Source organism: Atractosteus spatula, chromosome 15 (genome assembly GCF_055471065.1).
Source record: "Atractosteus spatula isolate fAtrSpa1 chromosome 15, fAtrSpa1.hap1, whole genome shotgun sequence".
Taxonomy (NCBI): Eukaryota; Metazoa; Chordata; class Actinopteri; order Semionotiformes; family Lepisosteidae; genus Atractosteus; species Atractosteus spatula.
Genome location: NC_142720.1, coordinates 12,865,965 through 12,888,923, shown reverse-complemented (window position 1 = coordinate 12,888,923; position 22,959 = coordinate 12,865,965). Strand labels below are relative to the sequence as shown.

Here is a 22,959-nt window from a genome sequence, read left to right as displayed (position 1 = left end):
TGAAGTTCCCAGAGAGAATGAGGGCTAGGCGAGAGGCGAGGTCAGAGTCGAGTTCCGAGGTAAGTAACAAAAGTTCGGCGAGTAGGTTTCCAATCCAGAAGAGGATAAGGCAGGAGGCGTAGTCAAAAGGCAGATCTGTGATTCAAAAGGTGTAGGTCAACGAGAAGGCTTCCAATCCAAAAGGGCTAGACAGTAGACGTGGTCGAAGGAAAGTTCTGAGGTTCGCTACGAGGAGAGAGTAGAATACAGAAACAAAGGCGAGATAGGAGTTCCGAAGAACGACCAATACCAGCTGAAGAACAGAGGGTTCTGAGGGGTTTAAGTATTGTGCGAGGAAGAAGGTGCATTGATTGATGGAGTGTCGTGGTTGGCTGATTTGCAGGAGCAGTGTTGTTTGGCAGAAGTGCTCAGAGCTGGAGTGTAATTAGCGCGGGTGCGTTTCAGTGTGAGAATGTGGTAGGCAGAGGGCGTGACAAGTTCCATGCTTCCCCGTATCAAAAATGGGGTGTTTGAGCTATGGGACCTGGGTAGGGGGACCACACTGTTCCACCACTCACATGGGCTGAAGAGTTTTACAGATCTTCCAAAAATCATGCATACATCAAAATGGCGGCCAGACTGCTTGACCCAATAATGCCATTTTCACTCAGTTACAGATCTGCACGGGCTTTTGACAATATCTGAACTCTCCTGACATTTCAAGTAGCTGGTGTGACACTGGTTTGGAATGCATCTGTATCGGCCATCGTGAATTGACAAAAATATACAAAAGTAATAAGAAACAACCAAAGTGAGTGAGAATACCCAAATGGGAAATGACTCTTCTCATTTGTAACCTTGCGTATCACCTAAGGTTTTCTGATCTTCACAAGATCACTGAGCTTCCTGTTGTTCTCGCTTCGAAGCATAAATATCATAGTTAACAAGGCTGTGACTACATTACAGACCCGAGCTTCTAAAATTTCATGCACGGAGAGCAAAGAGATTTATTGGCACTTGTTTTGTGGAAAGTACAGAGGTAAATCTATTCCTGAACTATTCCTTATGTATATAACATTCTTTGTCAAACATGCCAGGAAGTAAATGGAAGAGTTGGCAATTTAGAGAAACTTTTCTAAGAGAAAAAATCCATTATTGTGGTCACCTGTATCGTGTTTATTAGAATTCTCTTTGCTTAAATTCCACTCCAAGTTAGGATACATTATTTGTGTAAGGTTACTTTTAAAGACAGTAGGCCTATTGACATACTTGTAAATGTTACTGCTTTAGATATAATCAACACTGTACTACAGTCTTAGTACATTTCAGCATTGGTTACAAGAAACTGTAAGCCTTCAGAGAAAGTCTGTACAAATCTTTCATTTCTTTATTCACCTCTTGGTGACTATTTGCAGCTAAGCCAGCAGCCATATCACCCTGCAGCTCACAACTGGCAACCCACTGAAGCTAAGCAGGTGTGAGCCTGGTCAGTACCTGGATGGGAGACCTCCTGGGAAAAACTAAGGTTGCTGCTGGAAGAGGTGTTAGTGAGGCCAGCAGGGGGCGCTCACCCTGCGGTCCAGGTGGGTCCTAATGCCCCAGTATAGTGACGGGGACACTATACTGTAAATAAGAGCCTACTTCGGATGAGACATAAAACCGAGGTCCTGACTCTCTGTGGTCATTAAAAATCCCAGGGTGTTTCTCGAAAAGAGAACCCCGGCGTCCTGGCCAAATTTCCCATGCCTCCTAATAATCCCCCTCTATGAATTGGCTACATTACTTTGTTCTCCTCCCCCCACTCCCACTCCGACGGCAGGAGTATTTCTCGGTCGCAGTTAATGGCAACGTCAGCTCAAAGGTTCAAACCACCAAATGGAGACTGGTGTGCCGACAAGCGGACCCTTCTGATGCGGGATTAACGCTAGGAAAGAGAGGTAAGTATTTGCAGCTACCATGCAGCTGTTCTAAAAGTTGTCCTGAAAATAATGTTGAATTATTTTGTAAATTTGAAAAAGGAGACAAATAGATTCTGTTGTCCTTGTATCCAGTCACAGTGACCAAAACAGGAACCATCTGCAGGACAGTGGGATGGGTGTCATCTGTCCATCCATCCATTTCAGAAACCAGAAGCTGGCCTGGCAGGAATGGGGCACAGGGGGTGGGTGGGATTCACCTTGGAAAAGACATCAGTCCACTGCAGGGCACAGAGACGTCTTAATCTGGAACTGTACTTGACAGGTCAGAAGAGTCAGAAATTAATGGACGAAAATTAAAAGTTAAAAAAATTAAAAGATACAGACCCAAAATAAAAATCTGAAGTTTTGAAACTTTGAAAAGTTTTGAAATGTTTCGAGTCCTTAATAAGGTAATAGAGAGAACCTTTGTACCAGATATTTGTACTCACCTCCCCCATCGTATAAAATAACTGTGATACTGTGGAGCATTTGCCAAAAATAAATGGGGTATGTCGTTCAGATTGTCATCAATCTATTTTTTTTTGTTTAGTGAGAGCATTTGAAGCTCTTATTCCTACAATGTGTGCTCCAACAGCTTTCTTCAGCAAGCTGAGCTAAGAAGCACAGCTTTTTGTTTTTGTATAAACTCCCAGCGGCCTCAACTGATGCCCATTGACTGAACGGAATGTAGTTAAAGGGTCAAGGGCACAGAACCTACTAATGTGCGTGGGAACATATTTGGAGACATGATATTTAATGCTGCTTGCTAATGCGTTGCTTTTTATCCTGTTTCAAAATTGCTAACAGACTTCACTGGAGTGTCATAATAGTAAAATTTACTGCACTGGCACTGGCAGTTTGTCATGTAGCATTAAAAGCTGCCATGATTTGTTGCCTTAATGCAGCTTCAATCAGATAAAACTCTTTTTGTTTTTAAAGACAATGCACACATTGAAATTCCCATCCAACTATGAATATGATCTTTTTAGCAGTTTAACATGGAAGATGTTACGTAGTCAATTTAACATGAAAAAGTATTTTGTATGATACATGTCTTTAAAAATACACTTCTTGCCCTTCTTGAAGTTTTCATCCCTAAAATCCCCCTTCCTCTGAGTCATTGGTAAGATGGGTGATTTCTGTCATGATTTGGGGATCATAACAATTCTGTTTTAATATTTCATGGTACTCACACAATGCCGGGGGCATTTTCTTCCCTCAAAAACAGTTGTGAAGACAAAAGACAAGACAGAACAATAAAACAAAGAATAGGGTGTTTTCAAGCTTCAAATTAAGCCTGCAGGAGAACAGGTCTGTCCAAGAAGATGGTAGAAGTTATCTTTTTTTATTCATCTTTAGCTTTTCATATGGCACATAAATGGTACTGATGTCGTCAAAATCAATCAGTATCTTTTCAGAAGGTCTTCTTGGGCTTCTCTGATATTGCTGGTTTCTGGACTAGTATAGTGCTGTACTTTGTTGAAATGGACAGTTCCTCATCAGATGCACATCTAGACTCGTAGTGATCCTAGAAGGTATCCAGGAATTTCTGTCTTTATTTCTTTGCTGTCTGAGCCTTTGTGAAACAACTGTATAGTACATTTTGTTATATTTCAGTTATCCATTTAAAAACAAAACAATCTCACAGTATCTGAGGCAGATAGTACATTTGCCATCCTGAAAACAACTTGTTTTGTACTTTGCACATAAACAATAAATATTCATATTAGTTTTCTATTTGCTTCCTTACTATCTGCTTTGACTTTAAGTGAGAGGAGAAAATGATGATGAATGCATAGTGATTTACAGGATTGTACTCTTGTATAAAATAACAAAAAATTTCCCACTCCCCAACTATAAACAGATTTCTCCAAGGAATATTGGCTCAGTGGTACTTGTGTCTGTGTGTGCAGTGTCTGTGAAAGACTGCATGTATGAGTGACTGCATGAGTAGTAAATGTTTCTCGTCTAACACCTGTCACCAGCACTCAAATTAGGGACCAAATGAGCTTAGTCTGATGTGTTATGTAAGGACGCCCAAGCATCTGTTTATTCAAGTTCAAAGAGGATGAAAGACTGGCTTAGAGTTTTTGAAGCACCTTTTTGTAGTGCTTAAAATCTCCTTCTGAAGAAATCCTTTCTCTTACCTTTTGAAAAAATATGACTTGTTGCATTGGACTGTCTGCTTGCTGCTTGGATAAACCTTAATTTATCATGCTGGGTTTTTATTTATACTGTACCTGAACATATATTGCTTGCATTGTGTCCAGAATTCACAAAAGTTTACGATTATCAGTTTTACTGCAAACATAAGGTGAAACAGATCTAATAACTGCAGCTAACGTTTCCCCTCCTGCACACTGTTGGCAGAAATTTAATAAAAAGCCAGTGATGGATAAACAAGCAGGATCTCACATGGCTTATATTAAAATGAAATTAGAGTACTTCTTAGATTTTGATTACATGCAATTCTGAGCATCATATTTTTGCATGATCTATTTAGCCAATGCAAAGTCCCTGAGCCAAGTGATAGCTCTTGTCTGGCTATGCTGAGGGTGGGCACTTCTCCACTGAGTCTGTGGAGTGGGCAGTCTTCTAAGATGTGCTGCATAGTTTGCTCTGTCCCACAGGAACAAAAAGGCTTGCATTGATTCATTATCTATGGAGAATCTTCACATTGATTTAAAAAAAACATAACAGTCTTCTTTTTGATATTTGTGTCAGGTGATGAAGATTACACAGACCAAACAGTATCTCAGTTCTGTGTAATGGGGTATTCAGAGTGGGAAATTTCTTGTGCTTGCCGAGCACATGGGAGATGGTGTGTAGACATGTGTGGTGTGTCGTGAGACAGGTGCATGCCGAGACAAAAAGTCATTCCAGGTCTTGTGATTGAAGGGCCAGAATGACTGTGACACTTAAAGGTTGTTTCATTACTACTGTTCTTTAAGGTGTCTTTGATCTCTCTTAGCTTCCTGATTGAAACTGAAAGACATCTCTTAATTGCATTTTGGTTGCCCAGGTCTTGTGTTTGAAAATTGGCAACCAGCTTCTTTGCCTTCTATCAATTAATGGAGAACACTGTGCAGGATGTCAGAACAGTAACAGCATTACAGGATGTTGCAAATCTAAAGCAGTCCCACTGGCAAAGGGCAGCGTATCTAATATTATGGTCATTGAAGTTGATTTGAAGATAAAACCAGAATCTTGTGCAGATGTTCTCTTTAATGAATAAAATAGGCTGATTCTTGAGTGCTACTGAGATTTAATTTTCTTAGAGTGGTTAGAGCAAAACTGTGCAGTGCAATGAACGGGAAGGGCTGCAGTTTCAGTGGCCCTGTCCTAGTGTGTAGAACGTCTACTTCTTAATTATTCCACTAATCGCATGAAAACACATTTATAACAAATGGACTTTACACTTTCCCTCTTGATTCTCCCTCTTTCCATTTTCTTTCTCAAGGAGCTATTCTTGTGATGTTTTTCATCAGAGCATTAGTGTCTCCACATGTAACAGCAATATTCACTCCTGATCCTGAAGGGCAGCAGCTCACCATCTTTTATTGGTAACCCATAATCCTCTTCAATGAGTATCAACCAGGAAACAGTGGTAATATAAACCTGGTCAATGAACAGCTGATTCAAATAAAGTCATTAAGAGTACAGGGTGTGATGAAAACCAGGTATAGATATCAGTGCCCCACACAGTAGATCATTGTCCACTCAGAAAATCTCTTTGAGACTAGATCAGAGATGTTTACACTTTGTGCTGCTTACCCTTTGTCTCTTTGTGTGGGGAAGAGATCATTACATTCAGTCATTTAATTATCAAATCATGCAGTGGCTAAGAATAATTGCAAATTATTCTTTCCATTTATGGTCTTGGTAATGCTCCCCTGATTTTGTATTTGTTCAGGGTTAAACATGGCTGAAGAGAGAAAAATCCAATACACTGGATATAACAAATTCATGGCAGGCGTGTTCGTTTACACAGTCTATTCAGTTCCTTTTACTAAGAATCGAACACTACAAAAGTAAAGTGTGTGATTAGACGCAAACACAAACAAGCTGTCTGGTCTTGGTCAAAGGATTTGTTTCCAAACAACTTGACCTGGCCACTTTCCAAAAAGAAATTACTTTGATTTATAACTGTGTGGCCAGAGGTTCCTCTAAATGTGTTTATTGTATTAAAGCAGGTTCCGCTGCTCTTAAGAATCTGAGAAATTCCATTGTCTCTGGGGCCTAGGTATTCCTGACTGGAATTTCCAGGAGGCATACAACCATCTACTATTTTCACTCAGGCCCTTAATAATACCTTATACTTTTTTATGATATTGTATAGCTGTGTGTGATAAGAGAGGAGCTGTGAAACCAAACAGTGTGATGTTCTGCCCTAAGATTTAGGTTACAAGAGTTGCTCACTGAGATTTTCAACTAGGCCTTGGATTTAGGGAAACATAGTAACATACAGTATACCTTTTAAAGAAACTGTGCAGTTCTTGTAGTCACACCTGAATAACTGAGCAACAATTCTTAATGTACAAGGAATAATCATTGTTATTGCAGTACTAGTAATTAAACACATGCATTGCTCTGGATTTCAATACTTTTTCCCGAGTGAAAAACTAAAGGCAGACAGCTTTCTTCCAAAACATTTTCTATGCTGTTACGTTTTACTCCATGTGTTAAAAATGAAGACTTCTCTCATCCTTAATTCTTTACTCATACTAGGAGTTTCTCAAAGCCCAGAGATGATACTGTCATTTAATATATGCCTTGTGTATTTAGCACAGCAGCATAGTCTTCACTTACACATCAATGTTTTGGAAGTGCTTAGTTATAAATAAAATAAGGGCAGTGTTTCTCTGTCTGTTTGCACAAGTGAGTAGTTCTTGTAAATTTTGTTTACTCAGACAGGCCCACAGAGGTTAAGTCAGGACTCCAGTAGAGAAATCAAACAATTTGCAATACTTTCAGAAAATCCTTTTAAATGAGCTTATCGTCTTAATTGTGAAAGGATGAGTATAGTATATTAAGAGGTATCATTTTGAGCTTTGGACAATTTAATCAATTCTATCCACATCATAACTCCATGAAATACTGTATCTAGGAGTCTTTAATTACTTCTGGATCATGCTCAGTGACAGTTTAGTTGAGGATTTAAAGCTAATCTTGACATGATTGCTCATTCATGATCAAACTACTCTTGATCAAAAGCTTTTTTTTTTTACATTTTCATGTTTTCTTTCTTACAAAGTGTAATGATTTCACATCTGTCCCATGATGTGTAGAACATCTACGAGGGAAAAGTCTGTGCTAAAACATGTACAACACCATTTTCTAGTTATCTGTCGGGAAGGACACACATTGTTCAGTAGTATTTTAAATGTTATTCTGCGAGTTTGTCTGTGCTATGCCATTGAAACAATCATGTGATCTTACATCATCTTTGGGACCAAATGAAGTTCATAGTGTGCCTCCTCCGAGAGGTGATCAAACACAAAATGTATCACTGCTCAGCTTTGCATAATTCAGAGCAAAACGATAAGTGTGAGTACAATAGGTATGGGTAACATCCTTCCTTGCCGCATCATCACCTGAGAATACCTGCTTTATCATAACCAAGGTCTTATTTCAGTGATGCAAGGAAACCTGACACTGCCTTTCCAAGGCAGCTGTTAAACGAATACTGCAAATTATATGGTGTGAATTCAGGTAGAGGGAATGACTGCATATTGAATATCCTGCTGTGTCAGAAATCTTATAACCTGTATTCAGGAAGCAGTCTAAATCTTAGACACAGAACCCACTATCTCCCTGGTGATATCAGGCCAGTCACCGGTTTTGTGGCAAAAAAGAAGGAAAGAACTGTGCAGAGCTCAAGTGCTGCCAATTGGTATACAAACTCAGCTCCTAGCCTTGTGAGCACCAGGTCAGCCCTAGATGTCTCTGCTGAGAGGCCAGACCAGGGCCTTCAGCCTGCTTGTCCATCTCATTGCAGCAGACAGCCAGAATGGCTTCACTACCGAGACTCTTGGCCCATTCATCAGCCCTGATGTACGTGCACTTCATGTGTAATGCTTGCTTTTCATGCCCCATTCATGCAGTATGCTCACATTCCCATGGTGTGACTTTTTGGTACAGCATAGGCTGTGTAAGCAGTGAAATCTGAGGAGCAGATCAGATGTTTTCCCACCCTTGGATATGTTTAATATCCATTTTACAATCAAAAATGGGGGACTGTACACAGTAGCGTTGTGTATAAAATTTCAGACCACTTTGGGGAAAAATTGAATTTTTCATAATTGTCCAGACAAAAAAAAAGTTTTTTTCTGATTTAAATTAACTAACAGATTCTGTGACTGACCATACTTTGCTGTGTTATCTTGTTAAGCAGTGCAGTGTTAAAGTCCTTCCCCCGAGAGCTAATTTCCAAAAGTGTGAGATTCCCCAATCTGAGAAAATGAGGGGAAAAAAAATGTTTTGATATGGATATGTCAAAATTAAGTCCCTTCCATTTGAAATTGATTTCGTTCATCCAGCTCTTTTTTTTTGCTAATGTAATTTTGCTTGTGTCTTTAATAATAAATCAATAATTGTGAACTACATTTCAGCATGAAAACTTCTTACTGAGAAAGGGGATGTCCAGGACAGCCCCTGCCCCACGCGCCAATGAAATGTGTTTTTAAGGTCTGACCTGCCGATAACATCTCATGTCGTTCAGGACCCTTATAAATAACCCAGTACCCTCTGCTGCTGTCTCACAGCTCGCACAGTCAGGTGATATCTTCCTGCAGCCGCTCAAGCATACAGCACCAGGTTTCTGCACAGGATCGCTGCAACTGCTCCACCACGCCTTCAGGATGTGGTTAATGCTGTTACTGTAGCAGAACCTGTTGCATGTTCACCACACGCTATTCCCAAGAGAAGGGGGGACGACCTCTGTCCTGAGCCTGGACTTGCAAATTGATCAGGGTCTGCAGTGGCACACAGGACTTTACACAGCACCGTTCCAGGAAGGTTGTAGTGAGAATGAAAAACTTCGTTCCTAAAAAAAGCATGTGGTGGTGGTGATGGTGGTGGGGTGAGGTACTGCTCTAGTGTAAACCATATGTTCTTCTCTTCAGACAAGCAGACAAGCTGCTGCAGAATTGAGGGATACTGTTCTTTCTACTCAATGCTGTTCATCTGATTACCGGTGTAAGACAATAAAGCAATTGCGACTGACAGGAAAAATAACTTCTGGGTCATATTTACATCACTGATAATTCCATGTGTAATGAACCCCTCAGAAGAGATTTTTAATTTACTTTAATTGCGTGTGTTTCTGTCATTATGTTCAGCTTTAACAATGTATTCCTTCTTAGATTCCAGGAAAACCATGATTCACTGTTGATCCTCAAGAATAACAGAGTCGTTTTTTGTGCCTTGCTAATAACTCAAGCAAATCTCTTCCAAAATAATACTTGCACTATGAACTGTGAAACTAGTTTTTGTTAAAAAAAAAGAGCAAACAGCTTGGCTCTTTGTTGTACATTTTTTGTACTAATAACGTTGCTGAGAAACAAAGGCTAACACTTTTGGTGAAAAGGTAGATAAACCCACAGTTTTTCAGGGACAGCCCAGTACTTTCCATCTTGTTCAAAACGAGAAACACACCAAAAACACTCGCTCACAGAGCAGTTTGAATGGTGAAATGAACAACTTCACAGGGCCATCCCCACCCAGAAAGTCACCTGCTAGTGTGATTTTGTCGTCTCTTTGTAATTGTTTCCTCCATAGAGGCAGTTCTGTCTTCTAGAGCTGAGGAGAAATGGTGATATTGAGTACAGCCAGTACAGTTTCAGACCATAGTCAAGCTTAGTGAAAGAAGACCCACTATTTGTTACAAGGGACTGTAAACTTGACTGTGAAGTCTGTTAACTAAGTAAATGTCATTGAAAGATGAACAACCATCCCAATAAAGCCATCATTACCATTACAGACAGCACAAAAGAGGAAACTGAGCTGTTCGCATAGCTGGGAAAAAGGTCAATTTAACTGCCGAGGAGATTCCATAAATACAGATGACAAAGCGACATGTGGAAGTACATTTGGGATTTAGAAGGTGAAGGACATCATGTTCTCCAAGGGCTCCTCTGTATTCAGGCTGATTTTGTTCTAATGTTTCCTATAGTCTTTGCAAAAAAAATGGCAAAAAAACACTTAGCAGACAATAGGTTATGCAGGAAGGGAATCACAGTAAAAGTCATGTGAGTAAAGCAGTCACTTCCCCTTGTGATCATGTGTCATACTGAAGCACTCGGTTTAAGGTTTTTTGATGGAGCGGTCTTGGAAACAAGAAGTGAAAAGATATGAAGACCCCCCCACCCCCACCCCTAAGTACAGAAATCATGAAATGGCTGTAAAACAATTCAATAAAACGTTTGTGAACGAATAAAAATAGGTTTAAGGCAATTGCATTGGTTTAATTAGGCTGGATTGACCTCTGTCAATGTCAGCTAGATAAACTGAACTCGCACACTTCAGGAGATACAGGATGGATTGCTTTCCAAGTGTTGTAAAAAAAAAAACATATACCAGCCCATAAAGAAAATGAAACAGCGAGTAGCAATGATAACAGTGTTGCAAAGATGGCGCTGTCATATACATTGTGCTAACCCATAGACTTAATTTGCTCTGAGCACCATGCAATCTTCTTGTGAAAAGGTGCATTTACTGTATATCAGAGTGATTTTTATGCATATGACTTTATACTTTAGGGAAAAAAAACTACATCCATGAGCAACTGCTAACAATACTGAAGGTTTGTATTCTCTGCAATTAGAAATGTTTATTGCAGATATTTATCTGTCTAGACAAGTGTAAATGTGTAAGTAATGAAAATCATCTATCAGCGAACATAGTTTTACTCTTATTTGATGAGCATTGGTAATGTCTTTTCCTGCTGGTATCAAAAGCACACTAATGTTAACAAAGTGGTCAAAACGTTGGATAGCAGACAATGAATGAAAATCTCAGATCGCTGCGTTAAGTTTACAAAATGTTTTTTAATGTAGTTCAAGTAGGTAGCTGTGTCAGCATGCATAGGCTGCAAAGGAACAAATAAAGTTTTATTCCATGCTGAAAAGAGAAGAATAACACAGCCCGAAGAAGGCTCCACAGCCGAAACGTTTTGTTTCTTTTCAGCACGATTTTTAATGGTTTGAGTCAAACTAAACCAAAAATTGGCAACAAGTAGGACAGTTTAACCACATATTAAAAGTAGTAACACATTTTAAAAAAGGTATTTCCAGTTTATTCTTCATGTTAAAGTGTGTTTGAAGTGCACAGGGAAAATTGATCATTAAATACTGATAAGGGGTGAATACTCAAAATGGGGGAGTGGAGTAATACGGGGATCTGATCTTCACACCTGAAGAAGCCAAAACATTGTTTATTTTCTTTACATTTCATCTTGGAATGAACTTTTACCTGTTCCTTTGCTAATTAGAAGGGCAGACATTTGGCAGATGGTATTAATGTACAAGGTATTAAGGTTTTGTATGCAGGTAGTAAAGCACTGCTGGGAAGAGTCCAAATTGAAAACCAACAACGAGAGGCCCTTCGTTACCCAAAGGGTTGTGGGAGTGTGGAACAAGCTACCCAGCCATATTGTTGAAGCCAATAACTTGACCTTTTTAAAGAAATGACTGGATGAGATCCTTGGATTCTTTAACTACTAACCACAGCATCGGGCTAGATGGGTCAGATAGCCTGTTTTCATTTACAGACTTTATTATGTTCTTACTCTAACATTATTGAATGGTGTAAGTACCACAGTTCTTCCCCACCAAATGCAGTTATTCGCTAAGAGTTTCACTGAATTCAGTATTTTAATTCTTTGAAGTTTAGAAGTCTTCTCTGCAACTTACTTGAAAGTCGTGCCCCAGTTTCACAAGGGAAACTGTTAAAGCTGTGGAGTTCAGGGCCTTGAAGTGTTCAGGTTCACAAGCAAGAGATGAAACAAGATGAGATTGCAGCTGATACAGAGACTGAGTGAAGTTCTCAAACAGGTGCTCCTGGAGTCAAGACCTGCATGGAGGCTCTACTAATTGATGTGAAGTTGTCAGTTGACACTTTCTTTTGTGTTTGTGGAGTGCGGTCACATCTTTTACACAGGAACTTTTTATATATATATTTTTGCTATCAAAATACACTTCATTTCTTGTTATATTTACTGGTCCACTTGTTATATGCACTCTGTTCTCTTTACATTTATTTTTTACTTTTATGTTTATCAACTCTTAAGCTTGTTGGGCCTTTGTGTGATGCTTTGATGCTTTTGCTTTAGTGAAGGTTTGTTTTTTCACTTTGTAAAAAATTCGCTCAATGTGAATTTGATTTTTTTCCAAGGTTCACCTGGGTGTCAGTGCTGATATGCATATCCTTCTTTTATTTTTGATTATTGGTTTTAAAAGTTATGTTTACTTCTGTTCTCTCTTCAGAATTGAGTCACAGGAATGTCCCCTATTTCTCAAGGTACCATAATATCCGTGCTAATGGTAGAACAATCCCAAAATCTTATAAACCTTTCACAGACAAAACACACACAGAGTTTTACCATGACCGGCTACACCTTACATCTTTTTGTTCTACCATCTTTCTTTGTTTTCTAATCACTATTGCTTTGTTGAATAAAACGAGTTTCTAATGGGGTCGGATTAAATTCCCAGCCTTTGCGCCTGTGTGACTATCAAATACCACAGCTCTAGCATATCTTAATCCAAGTGTTCCACTTCCAGAGGATAAAGAATTCTTCTTGCCCGTGTGCAGTTAATGTGAGAAAGTTTAGCAGGGAATGGAACAAGTGTTTTCTTGTCAAGCAACAGATTGCGAATGCGTTCACCTGATTGCCTTCTGAAAGCGTTTTTGTTCCTAGGCATTTGATGTCTCCTGCTTTGTGGAGACCCTCTGTTATGGCACCACGCTGTATTCTGCATATGCCTGACTAAGGGAAATGAACACCGCCTTTAGACATCACAGGCTTTTGTGTAGTGTCTCCTGGAAGTGAGGAGGAGATGTGTGATTAGTTCTTCTCTGAATAATAACTACACTCTTTTTCTGACCTGTTCCCCTGGTCCCACCTCAAGTATACAGCTACATTGATCCCATGGTGGGTAGGAAGTGGTTTTCCTGTTTTAGCTGCAGTGAGTTAGACTGGGCTGCACAGCTCTGAAATGAGCTGAAGTATGGAACGTAAAAAAATGCTAATCATCAAAGGTGTTTCTTTATAATCAGCTTTGAATAAGATTTTGATTTGTTGGAGGGTAAGATAGGGTTACATTTTTAACATCGTGATGCATAATACACAAAACAATCTTAAGCATAAACTCCGAGCGTATACCAGCGTACTGCTCCTGTTTTTACCTTGAGATCAATGTGCTGATATTTGAGGCTATGGACATTTTTGCTGACCCACTAGCACCAGAGGTTATATGAATCTCAATCCACAGGTTCTGTGCTCAACAGCAGTGGTATAAGAGGAATCAAAATGCTTTAAAACACCGTTAGTTCACTGCACTTTGGAGCAGGGTTTGTTCCTCTTACAGTTTTTTGTAGACTTTTGCTTCCCTTAACCTCTACACACTCTTTTTATGCCTGTGTTTTCTGAAATTGACTTAAACACAGCCCTCTTGAGATAGGAGGCAGTACAGTACCTTCTGTAATTGGGAAAGGGTCAGGTCAAACCAGTACAAATATGGTCTATTTTTAAAGAGCTCCAGAGATTGAGACTTTAGATTGTGTCCTAAAAGTAAATGTAGTAGGGATATTACTTAAAAACAGACAAATATATTTTTGAAGGAATTTGTGGATGATTTTACTGCATCTAAGTATACCTCAGTCACCATTATATAATAAGGAAATGAAGGTGATACTTGAGATTTATTTCCAAGTCGGTAGCATTGCATTTCTTCACAATCCCATCAAGGCAGGTAATAAGAAATCAAGATTTAGATGTACAGTGTGGTTGTGATTTATTATCCAATTAGTAGTCTTTGTTTTCAGTTAAGAGAGAGCTTGTTTTAGAGCTTTATAGACACTTTGTGTACAAGAAGATGTACTTTTGCGTGTGAAGGGTTAAATTGTTTTGCCAGTGCATTTTTAAAAGCTACATGCTTTTTTATATGCTCAGTATCTGTTCTCTTAGGCCATACAGAATGCATGATTTCACTTCTACCCCTTTCACCTGATTGTGAAAACCTTCCAATCAAGATTTAATGCAAAAATCTGAAAATGGCAAAGTGTGTATAGGGGCAGCAAGAAACAGCAATCCCTGAGTGGAGCCTTATGTTTTTGAGTTTATCACCGCACAAATTCTGTGAGGCCTGCAGGAGTGGCCTTCCTGTCATTCTCTTGTATCAGAGCTCCTTCACATCCTCTTCCCCTCCCTGACAAGGTGGAAGGTCAAGCTTACAAGGCCTGTAGCCTGCACGATTGTAATGAGTACCATAGACTTGTGTATACATTGTTTTTGTGTGGGTGTTGAAGACTTTACACACTGACCCTAAAAACCTGACTCCTTTAGAAAGCTGCAGTCAGGGTAAAGCTATCTGGTGTGTTTTTGAGTGGGCCATGTGTTTTTGTCAGCTTTAAATTCCTCGGAAGAGCAGAACAAGGCTGTTTCCAAGTTAGGACATATCTTTGGTGGAGGAAGACTACTGCAATTTGAAAAACAAGGGAGATGCATTTGATCCCAAAGCAATTGTTACTATCGGTACTTTCAGTTAAGAGACGTTTCAAAGTCAAGTTTATTTTCTGCCCATCGCTCCAGCAAATGTAGTTCAAAATTTTGAGAACACTATCGCTGCAAACTCTCCACAAACCTATGCTTAATTAGAGATTTCTCTTCTTTTTTTCCACCCATTAAAAACCTGTAATTGTTTTATTGTTATCCCTCACCGTAAGAAAGAAAATAGTAGTATTATTAACCTGGAAGAACAGGAAAAGAGCATCACCTGCTTTACGCCACTAGAAACAATATGGTATTTGAGGCTACTGGTTGTGGTTTCTGTTTTCATTCAGCTGTTCATTGTTGTTTTTTATAAATAGATACTATCTCAATTCTACAATTATATGTATGCCCCTTTTATGTTTTTTCAGACTGATGTAAATGAATTTCCACAAGTAAAAAGGGATTTTCACAAGGCCAAAATAACAAAAGAACAGTACAACGCAACACCAACCCCCGACCTCCATACCTTCACCCAGGGAACCGCTATGCAGTTAGGGTTGGACTGCTCCAGCTGCATCAGTCCAGGGAGAGCATGCAGGCCATTTCCCCCAGCAGTCCTAGACAGCCAGTGCGCAGTAAGGGTTGGACTGCTCCAGCTGCAGCACTGCAAGCCTCCATTCATTCTCATCATACTGTAATGCCCAGGGAACGATGGATCTGTGGCTCAAAGCTAACAATGACCCCATACCTATAGATAGAAATCAGTGGCTGCCCATTTTGTCTGTTCCATCAGGCGGTCAAACCTCTGTGTACATGGTATAAAGACAGGAAAGGAGCCAGTTATAACAGGGGAAGGAACGTAGAGGCTCCCAGGAAGCTCCCAAGCAGCCCCAGCCTTAGTTTTAGCTGTGGTGAGAACAGCCAGACAAACCCCTTCTGTACCGCTGCGAGAGGCCAAGATCCAGGTAATCAACTAGTAGAAGTACTCTGGGAGAGTAAAGAATCTTTTGATTTTTTTTAATGAAGAAAAAAAAGAAGAATCCAGGTTCCAGAACATAACCACAAAGTGGTCACAACATTCCCATAACATAGAATATTTTCATATGTATTGAAAAATGAGGGATATATTTATAGAAATAAAAATAAAAATAGCACTGACTTTAATACATACAGTACACCACCTTGTCTGCTCCTATCTGAAACCTTTGCTCTATCAATGACCTAGTATCAAAAACCTTTTCTTTTAAAGAACATGGAAGAGGATTATTTGCATGTTGGTCCTTCAGGTTGGTCTGTTTCCCCCTGTAAGACTGTATAATGGTCCAGGACTGTAGAGGTTTTGCTTTTTTTCTGTCAGACCAAACAAGCACAGCTTAATAAGCTGATTTCCCCATTCCTTCCCTGCCTTAGCCCTTTGCTCTGTCACCATTGAAAGCAATGTAAAATAAATAAAAACTTGTAAAGGTGTATTTTTTCAAAACCATAAAAACCCAAACAACTTTTCTCCACTGTGTGTACATTTTAACCCTCCAAAGGGTTTAGCGCAGTGATTGAATTTTAACGCAATAATCTTTTCCTCTCTCCCTTTCTTCTCTTTTCCCCCCCAGGAATCCGAGTTTGTGTGCTTGGAATTTGACGAGGCCAAAGTGAACCACGTTCTGAAGAAGATGGCGGAGATTGAGGAGAGCATCAACGCAATCACCCACAGCAGCTAATATTTCAACTGGACGCACTGGGACCAGTTAGTGTAAAGCTATTTTCATTATACTGTAATGCCCAGGGAAAGATGGATTTGTAGCTCAAAATTGACATCACGCTGACCCCAAACCCAAATATGTATTTGGCTGCCTTGTGTTTTATTGCCTTCAGGGCTCCTAGAAAATGAAATAAAGTTGAACAGTTCAAAACAGGTGGTCGAAGTTAGGACTGGGCACTCTTTCCTGTTGTGATAGTGTGTGGATCTGAAATGATTTTCTTGGAAGGCAGGAAGGTCAATTCAGCATGAATTTAGTTGCTGGGAACTGCTCACAAGCCATGTTTATCCAATTTGAGGTTTAGACAATAATTCTGAAATGAAAAAAGAACCGTTTATATGGATTCAGAGTATGTTGCGTCCTTGTCCTCCAGGAAACACATTATATGCTCGTCCCAACCTTTAGAAACGAAAGTGCTGCCACATAAATATTTCACTAAGCCTCAATATTAAAAAGATCCAAAATGGCTATATAGGCAGTGCATCGTTCTGGATGGGTGTATGTTTTATAAAATAAAAGCAATTAAGAGGTTTTGGAAATCTGCCCCTGCAATAAATTACATAGTTTTATGGAGCATTAAAGGTAGCATGGAAAATTCTGCCCTGTAATGTTTTTTTGGCACTTTGTTGGCTGTTAATGTTAACAACAATCTATTGTTTACCAATGGAAATTGTAAATGACTGGTCCTGAGACTTTTTTTTCTTAAACCATGACTAATCCAGACATTATCCGGAAATATATCTGCGTAGCATCTTGTAATTGATCCACCACTGTTAATTTCTGTTTTCTTCCGGAAGAGCTTTCGGATGGCCTTTGCTTTTACAGCAATAACCCTTATCAAATTAGATAATAAATGCGCACATCATTTGTAAAATAAAACCACGGGAGGAGAAATACAGAAAAACAATGCTTGGTTTGCACAAAATACATTCTTTGTGTGACCTAAAGCAACACACAATGTCAAAAAAATATTCTCATACTGTTTAAAGACAAATGCTAACAGTGCAATTTTCACAACTTTCTGGAGTGCAGTTCACTGATTGAAGCATACAGATTCATGAATACTGGAAACAACTCTGTGGAGCAGACTCAGAGCTCAGTGTTTCAGTAATATTCAAAGGGTGTCTTAACTGCGATATCCTGTTTGGAGACAAATGTTCTAAATGAGTTTTTTATAAGTACGTAGGCTATTTTCTGTCTCCATGCAGTCCCTGCCTTACCGACCCTTTCCCATGGCACTCAGAAATTTGAGCAAAGTGATCACAATACTTCCAGTCTTCTGTGAATAGATAGGAATAAGATGCCAGATCTCACTATCCTTGTGTGGAATTATCATGAAATATCAAGTGAAATCAAAGAGAAACTTTTTTATTCAGTAAGTTAGTGCAGACTCATTACATCTAGGTTTGTTGTGAGGAACTCTCAGATAAAGTTCATCTCTGTGCTTGAAATATGGACACTTCTAAATTTGTAAACAATTTTGAGTGGCACTCTCCAGGTTTTTTGGCTCCACTAAACCAAGAGACTGTATTGTCTTTCACTTGACAATAAGACATTCTCACATTCTTTCAGCCCTCATAAAAAGTGTATAGGTTTTGTGAAGAATTTATCCGTTACCTTACACGTGTGTTAAAGCAAAGTAAACTCTTCCTTTTACAAAGCCTTATTAAATAATAAGTCATCAGCTTAAAATTTCTGATTAATAAATTCTTTTTAATAAAAAAACAACCGTGATTGATGTCATTTATTCAAACTCTACTGCAGTGTAGTGTGAACTGATTTCCAGTGATTGGTATATAATAACACAACTGCCTGTCATTCCTATCAGCTGATTCCGTACTTTTATTGTCAATTTTCACTCAGTTGAAGTTCTATAGAATGACAATAAAACATCTACAAATGCACGGAACTAACCCTAAAGCTTACGCTTTAACCTTAGCTAAAGTTTAAACCATTTTTTCTCTCATTTGTTTAATTATTATTTTATTGTTAGCCTTTTTATTCATTATTTTGTATTACAAAGTCTTTCTGCAAAGAGGAAAGACAAAATAAGTTCACAATAAGTTTAAAATAGTTCACAGTATATATATTTATGCAACAAATTTACATATCTGCTAGCTCCAAGGATTTTAAATATATTTCAGCTGCTTAAGAGATACCTGCTCATCTCAGTGTTTAATGCACAGACTTCACTTGTGGGCGATCAACTGAGCAAAATGTGTCAAAATACTTTGAGAAAATGTTGTGACACCATAAGCCAGACAAACAAAGAGCTGGACCCAGTTATGCAGATGTGGACACCACCTGCTGTGAACTTTGTGGGGGGGGGAGACAGATTGTCACCACATCTCGTGGTGCTAACAGTGTGGCTGCAAAATGAAGGTTTCCTGTAACTGGAAGGGCAGTTGAAGTATAGTCAGACCACCACGCTGCTTTGAAAACTTCAGAAGTGCAACAGCTAGGAAAGCATTGAGGTAAGTTACACAGTTAGAAATGGAATATTTCATTTGGTGGTGCTGCTAAAGTCAAAAGCCACAAAGAGTATGACTGTGTTTATAACAAGCAATTTCTTTCTCTCAGACATCTCCCTCTGCTTCTTGCTCTTTACATTTGAGGATTGTAGATTGCCTGTGAAAATGATTGAGGTTGATAATGCCCTTAGCAAATCAATTTTTTATGAAAGTCTGTTTCATATTACTTTAATAAAGTCATGCCCTTCTTGGAACCAGACCATTCCTGAACTACAGTATGTCATTAGTCCACGTGCAAACAGTACATCTTTTGGTTCCACGTGGGCCAATGTTTTGTTTTTTGTAATTGAAAGAAGATATTGAATGCAGATTGGACAGACGTGATCATAGGTATCCAACTCAAAGTGAAATCTGGTTTATGAAAAATATGACTCTAGTAGTAGATGGGATTGGACCTCATTCTCACTGTTTTTCTCATATCCTTTTTTGATCCTTTGATATTCTTTTCTCCAGCCATTTTCTTTTAATTTTAATTGTTGTGTAGAGTTCATTTCATTGCATGTAATATATTTTTTGTCCTTAAACAAAAAATTAAATTCTTAAAATTTCAGAGAGATTTATTTTTGGCTTCTCTTTGTCCCCACCATGTGAAATACACAGTCTGCACCTCATCTAAGAGCTCTCCACAATGTGACAAGGCACCCTGATGATCAGGGACAGTGCTTCCTTTTCCATTGTCTGCCCAGATGCTCCCTATACATATGAAGGCTGATCCCAGGTGCACAGGGATGGGCCAGTCCTCTGTCCATCTGGTCTGGTCAGTGGGGGGACCATTGTGGCAGATCTCTACAGCTTAGAAGCCCCAGTCAAAGGTTTGGGACCGATCCCTGACCTCAAGGTGAAACCATCCATCCTTCAAGTCACACATGTGCTCTTTGCACACAGATAACATGCTAAAAGCACTTCAAAGGCAGATATTGCTCAAGCTTCGGCTGCAGACAGAATGCTGTGTGACAGCCTTATTTTACAGATTGTTAATGGCAGTGCCAGCGAGGCAGGGAATTCCTCTGGGTTGTTCGTCCTTGGCCAACCACTCTTCTTTGATTCCTGTGATCTAGGCAGAATCACATGACTCAGAGATGCAGCAGCATGAAGCGGCAGAGTGGAGATCTGTTCCCCGCGTTCTAAATGAAATCCCATCCTCAGCCAATTACACATGCTCCCTGAGATGTTTAGGGTGGACTTCAAGGTTAAGTCGCTCAATGATCTAGTTCCAAATTGTCTTAAGGACCTGCTGCATGACTAGTCCAGTGCTTAGTCTTACTGTACACAAACGGGCTCCACACAACAGGCAGTAGTATCTTCTCCTGGGCTGCCCCTTGTCTGTGGAACTCTCTGCCCTCATCCATTATAGATTCTGTGACTGTCAAAGTCTGACTCAAAGACCTAGATTTTCATTAAAGCTTTTTACCGTATAATTTAGTTTTACTCCTGGTTTTACAGGATCAACGTGCTGACCTTTCTTTTGTCTCTTTTGACTTCTGTTATGTGTACTCTTGCGTGAGCTCCTGTTCTGCGCTTTGAGGCTCTTGAAAAGCAGTCTTCAATATATTGTATTGTATAAATTGAATATTTTCACTATTCAGCATTTTCTGATAGGGAGTTGGAATTGTGACACATGCTGTAAAAACATGAGTGTTATTTATTAAGTTACTTTTGAGAAAATAAATTATACCTTTTAATGAATTTCTGCATCCATCCATATTTAATTACTAGTTATGAGCTTAACATCTGTAACGTATCCTTTCTTAACCTGCTCCATATCTCCCCGATTAACCAATTGCTGTTTCTGAGGTTTTGTTATAAAAATGCTCTACTTGTGAATATTATTCAGTTTATTTTTTAGAGCTTTACATTTTTGGAAATGCTTCCAAAGTGCTTCAAGTCTGAAACGTCAATATTAGAGAGGTCAAGGTGTTCTAGGGTGAGTCCTTTTTACTAATAGACCCACTTAGGAGCTCCTACATCCCTTAATATTCTAAGTAATAATTAAACTTTAAACTTCTATTTGTTTTTGTCCACAATATGAGTTAATGTATAACAAGGAAGAAGGCTCGTGAAACAAACACAATGTTAATAAGAGTATCAGAAGTCCAGTATCGCTGTTATGGTACTGGTGACAGTGCAGTGTACTGTCAGTCTGCAGCGATCCATTGCCAGTCTCTAATTTATTTAAGAGTTCGGTCTCCCATGCTGAAACGCGGTTCCTCTTGGTAATGCATCAAAATCAAGCAAGCAAGTAATCATCACATTCCACCTGGTCACACTCTGCTGGGGGAGACGGCCAGTGCTCTCATGTAGAGCAAGGGTAGCTTGCAAGTTCCTTGTCTGACACATTTATTTCACCATCTATTACATTTCAGTGAAAAGGAGAAGGAAATCCACAAGCTCTGAAAAACAATGTAAGACACCATTTCACAACACACCTGAAGAAGGGTTGATAGCCAAAACCTTTCTTTATTCTACTTTTCAGCTTGAAATCAACCTTTACTTGTTCCTTTGTGGACACCTCTCACAGGACACAGCTCCACACACAAACCTTTTCACATTGTCTAGGTGGCAGACTTTGATTTTGAAGTTAATACCTGTGAGAGAACCTACAGCACTGTTTTTCTTGTTGCTGGGAGCTAAATTTGACACCAAGGTAATCAGGTTTATTGACAATTGCAATAGCAGTCACAGTGTCTGTGCTTTTATTTTTCACTCTGGAAAAAAAAAAGTCAAATTATTCATTTGGAATACTAAAACCTTGGTGACTAGCTTAAATAATGTTTATTAGGTGTCAATAGTTTGAAGGGACCTCAGCAGCCTGGAGAGGTTCACCTGTGGGAAGTGGAACTGCCTGTCCTGGTATACAGAGATTTCAATTAATAAAATACCTAGCACCATCTTTTCAAAAGCTTAATGTAATAAAGCAGAGTTCAGTTGCATTTTCTGTAAATAACTTTAAATCTTTTGTCCTGTTTTCAAGACAGATAGTGTTTAGCCCTGGCCTTTTGTGTCTTGATTCTGATTGTTCACCATAATGAACATGATTAATGTTCTCCTGTCCATGTGTAATGTAACAACTAATAATAAAGTTTGTGTCAGGAGAATTGGCTGGAGATATCCAAACCTTTTCACAGTAAGTGTTAACAAAGACAAATATTTAAGTATTGTTTCAGCAAAGAGGTAACATATACATACATAAGAAAATTAAGGTTGCTGTAGTAAAAGTCAGATTTTGTGGTAGATCATTTTATTGCACAACCATTGCCACATTACCCTGAGAAGTGAGAAGTTCTTAAAACAGTACCCCAAGAACAACTAGGTCACATCTTAAGTTCATTCTTTGCTTTAAATCTAGTTTGAGTCCTGCTGCAAAAACACAGCCACCGCCAATCCACTACATAAAGAGTTAAAACCTTTAGAAGCCCAGTTTGCGATAATCAAATGAGCAAATAAGAGATAAAACCTGTTATAAAAAAGGGGAATTTACCAGCGAGAATTCTGAATTGTAATTGTACTCGGGAAATGAGAAATTCAGTTATGTGCATATACTTTCTTTCCATACGAACATGGGGATTCCTCAGAGCCAGCTCAGTCTCTAAACCACACTGTAACAGCGTGGTGTGCTGAAACCGCTCCCTCATCAAGCTAGAGTAGCGTGCAATACAAATGCATGACTGCAGTTATCAGAAGGCAGATGATTTAACAACAGACAGGCTCTTTCCCCAGGCGTTCGGAGCTGTTCCTTTTCTAAATCAGGTGCAGGGTGGACATGGATCCATCTTGCAGTCCTTTGTTATTCTGGCAGCAGCCCCTCTGCTACTCACTGCCACACAGCAGCTATTATCCTCCTGGGGATCTTTTATCACCTGTTCTGGAGGCATATTGCCTGAATGACTGCCAGCTGCAGTCAGTCAGTTCACAGTCCCAGACATCTCTTGGGAGTTCCTCTGTAGGACACGTCTGAAAAGGGGCTTTTCAAAACTCATCTGCCAACCGGTCCTGCTCCTTGCGATGCTGTTTAAAGAGATGCGTAT

The 22,959-nt window shown here is 39.3% G+C and overlaps 1 protein-coding gene across 1 annotated transcript in view; it reads left to right on the top strand.

Moving 5' to 3' along the window:
- The window catches only part of commd1 (copper metabolism domain containing 1), a 36,929-nt gene extending 18,801 nt beyond the window's left edge, over positions 1 to 18,128 (top strand). The window contains exon 3 of the mRNA XM_088934397.1: positions 16,257 to 18,128. Within this exon, the coding sequence (XP_088790523.1) occupies positions 16,257 to 16,364 (108 nt within the window). The 3' untranslated portion in view covers positions 16,365 to 18,128. The remainder of the gene's footprint in view (positions 1 to 16,256) is intronic.
- Positions 18,129 to 22,959: the final 4,831 nt, after the last annotated feature.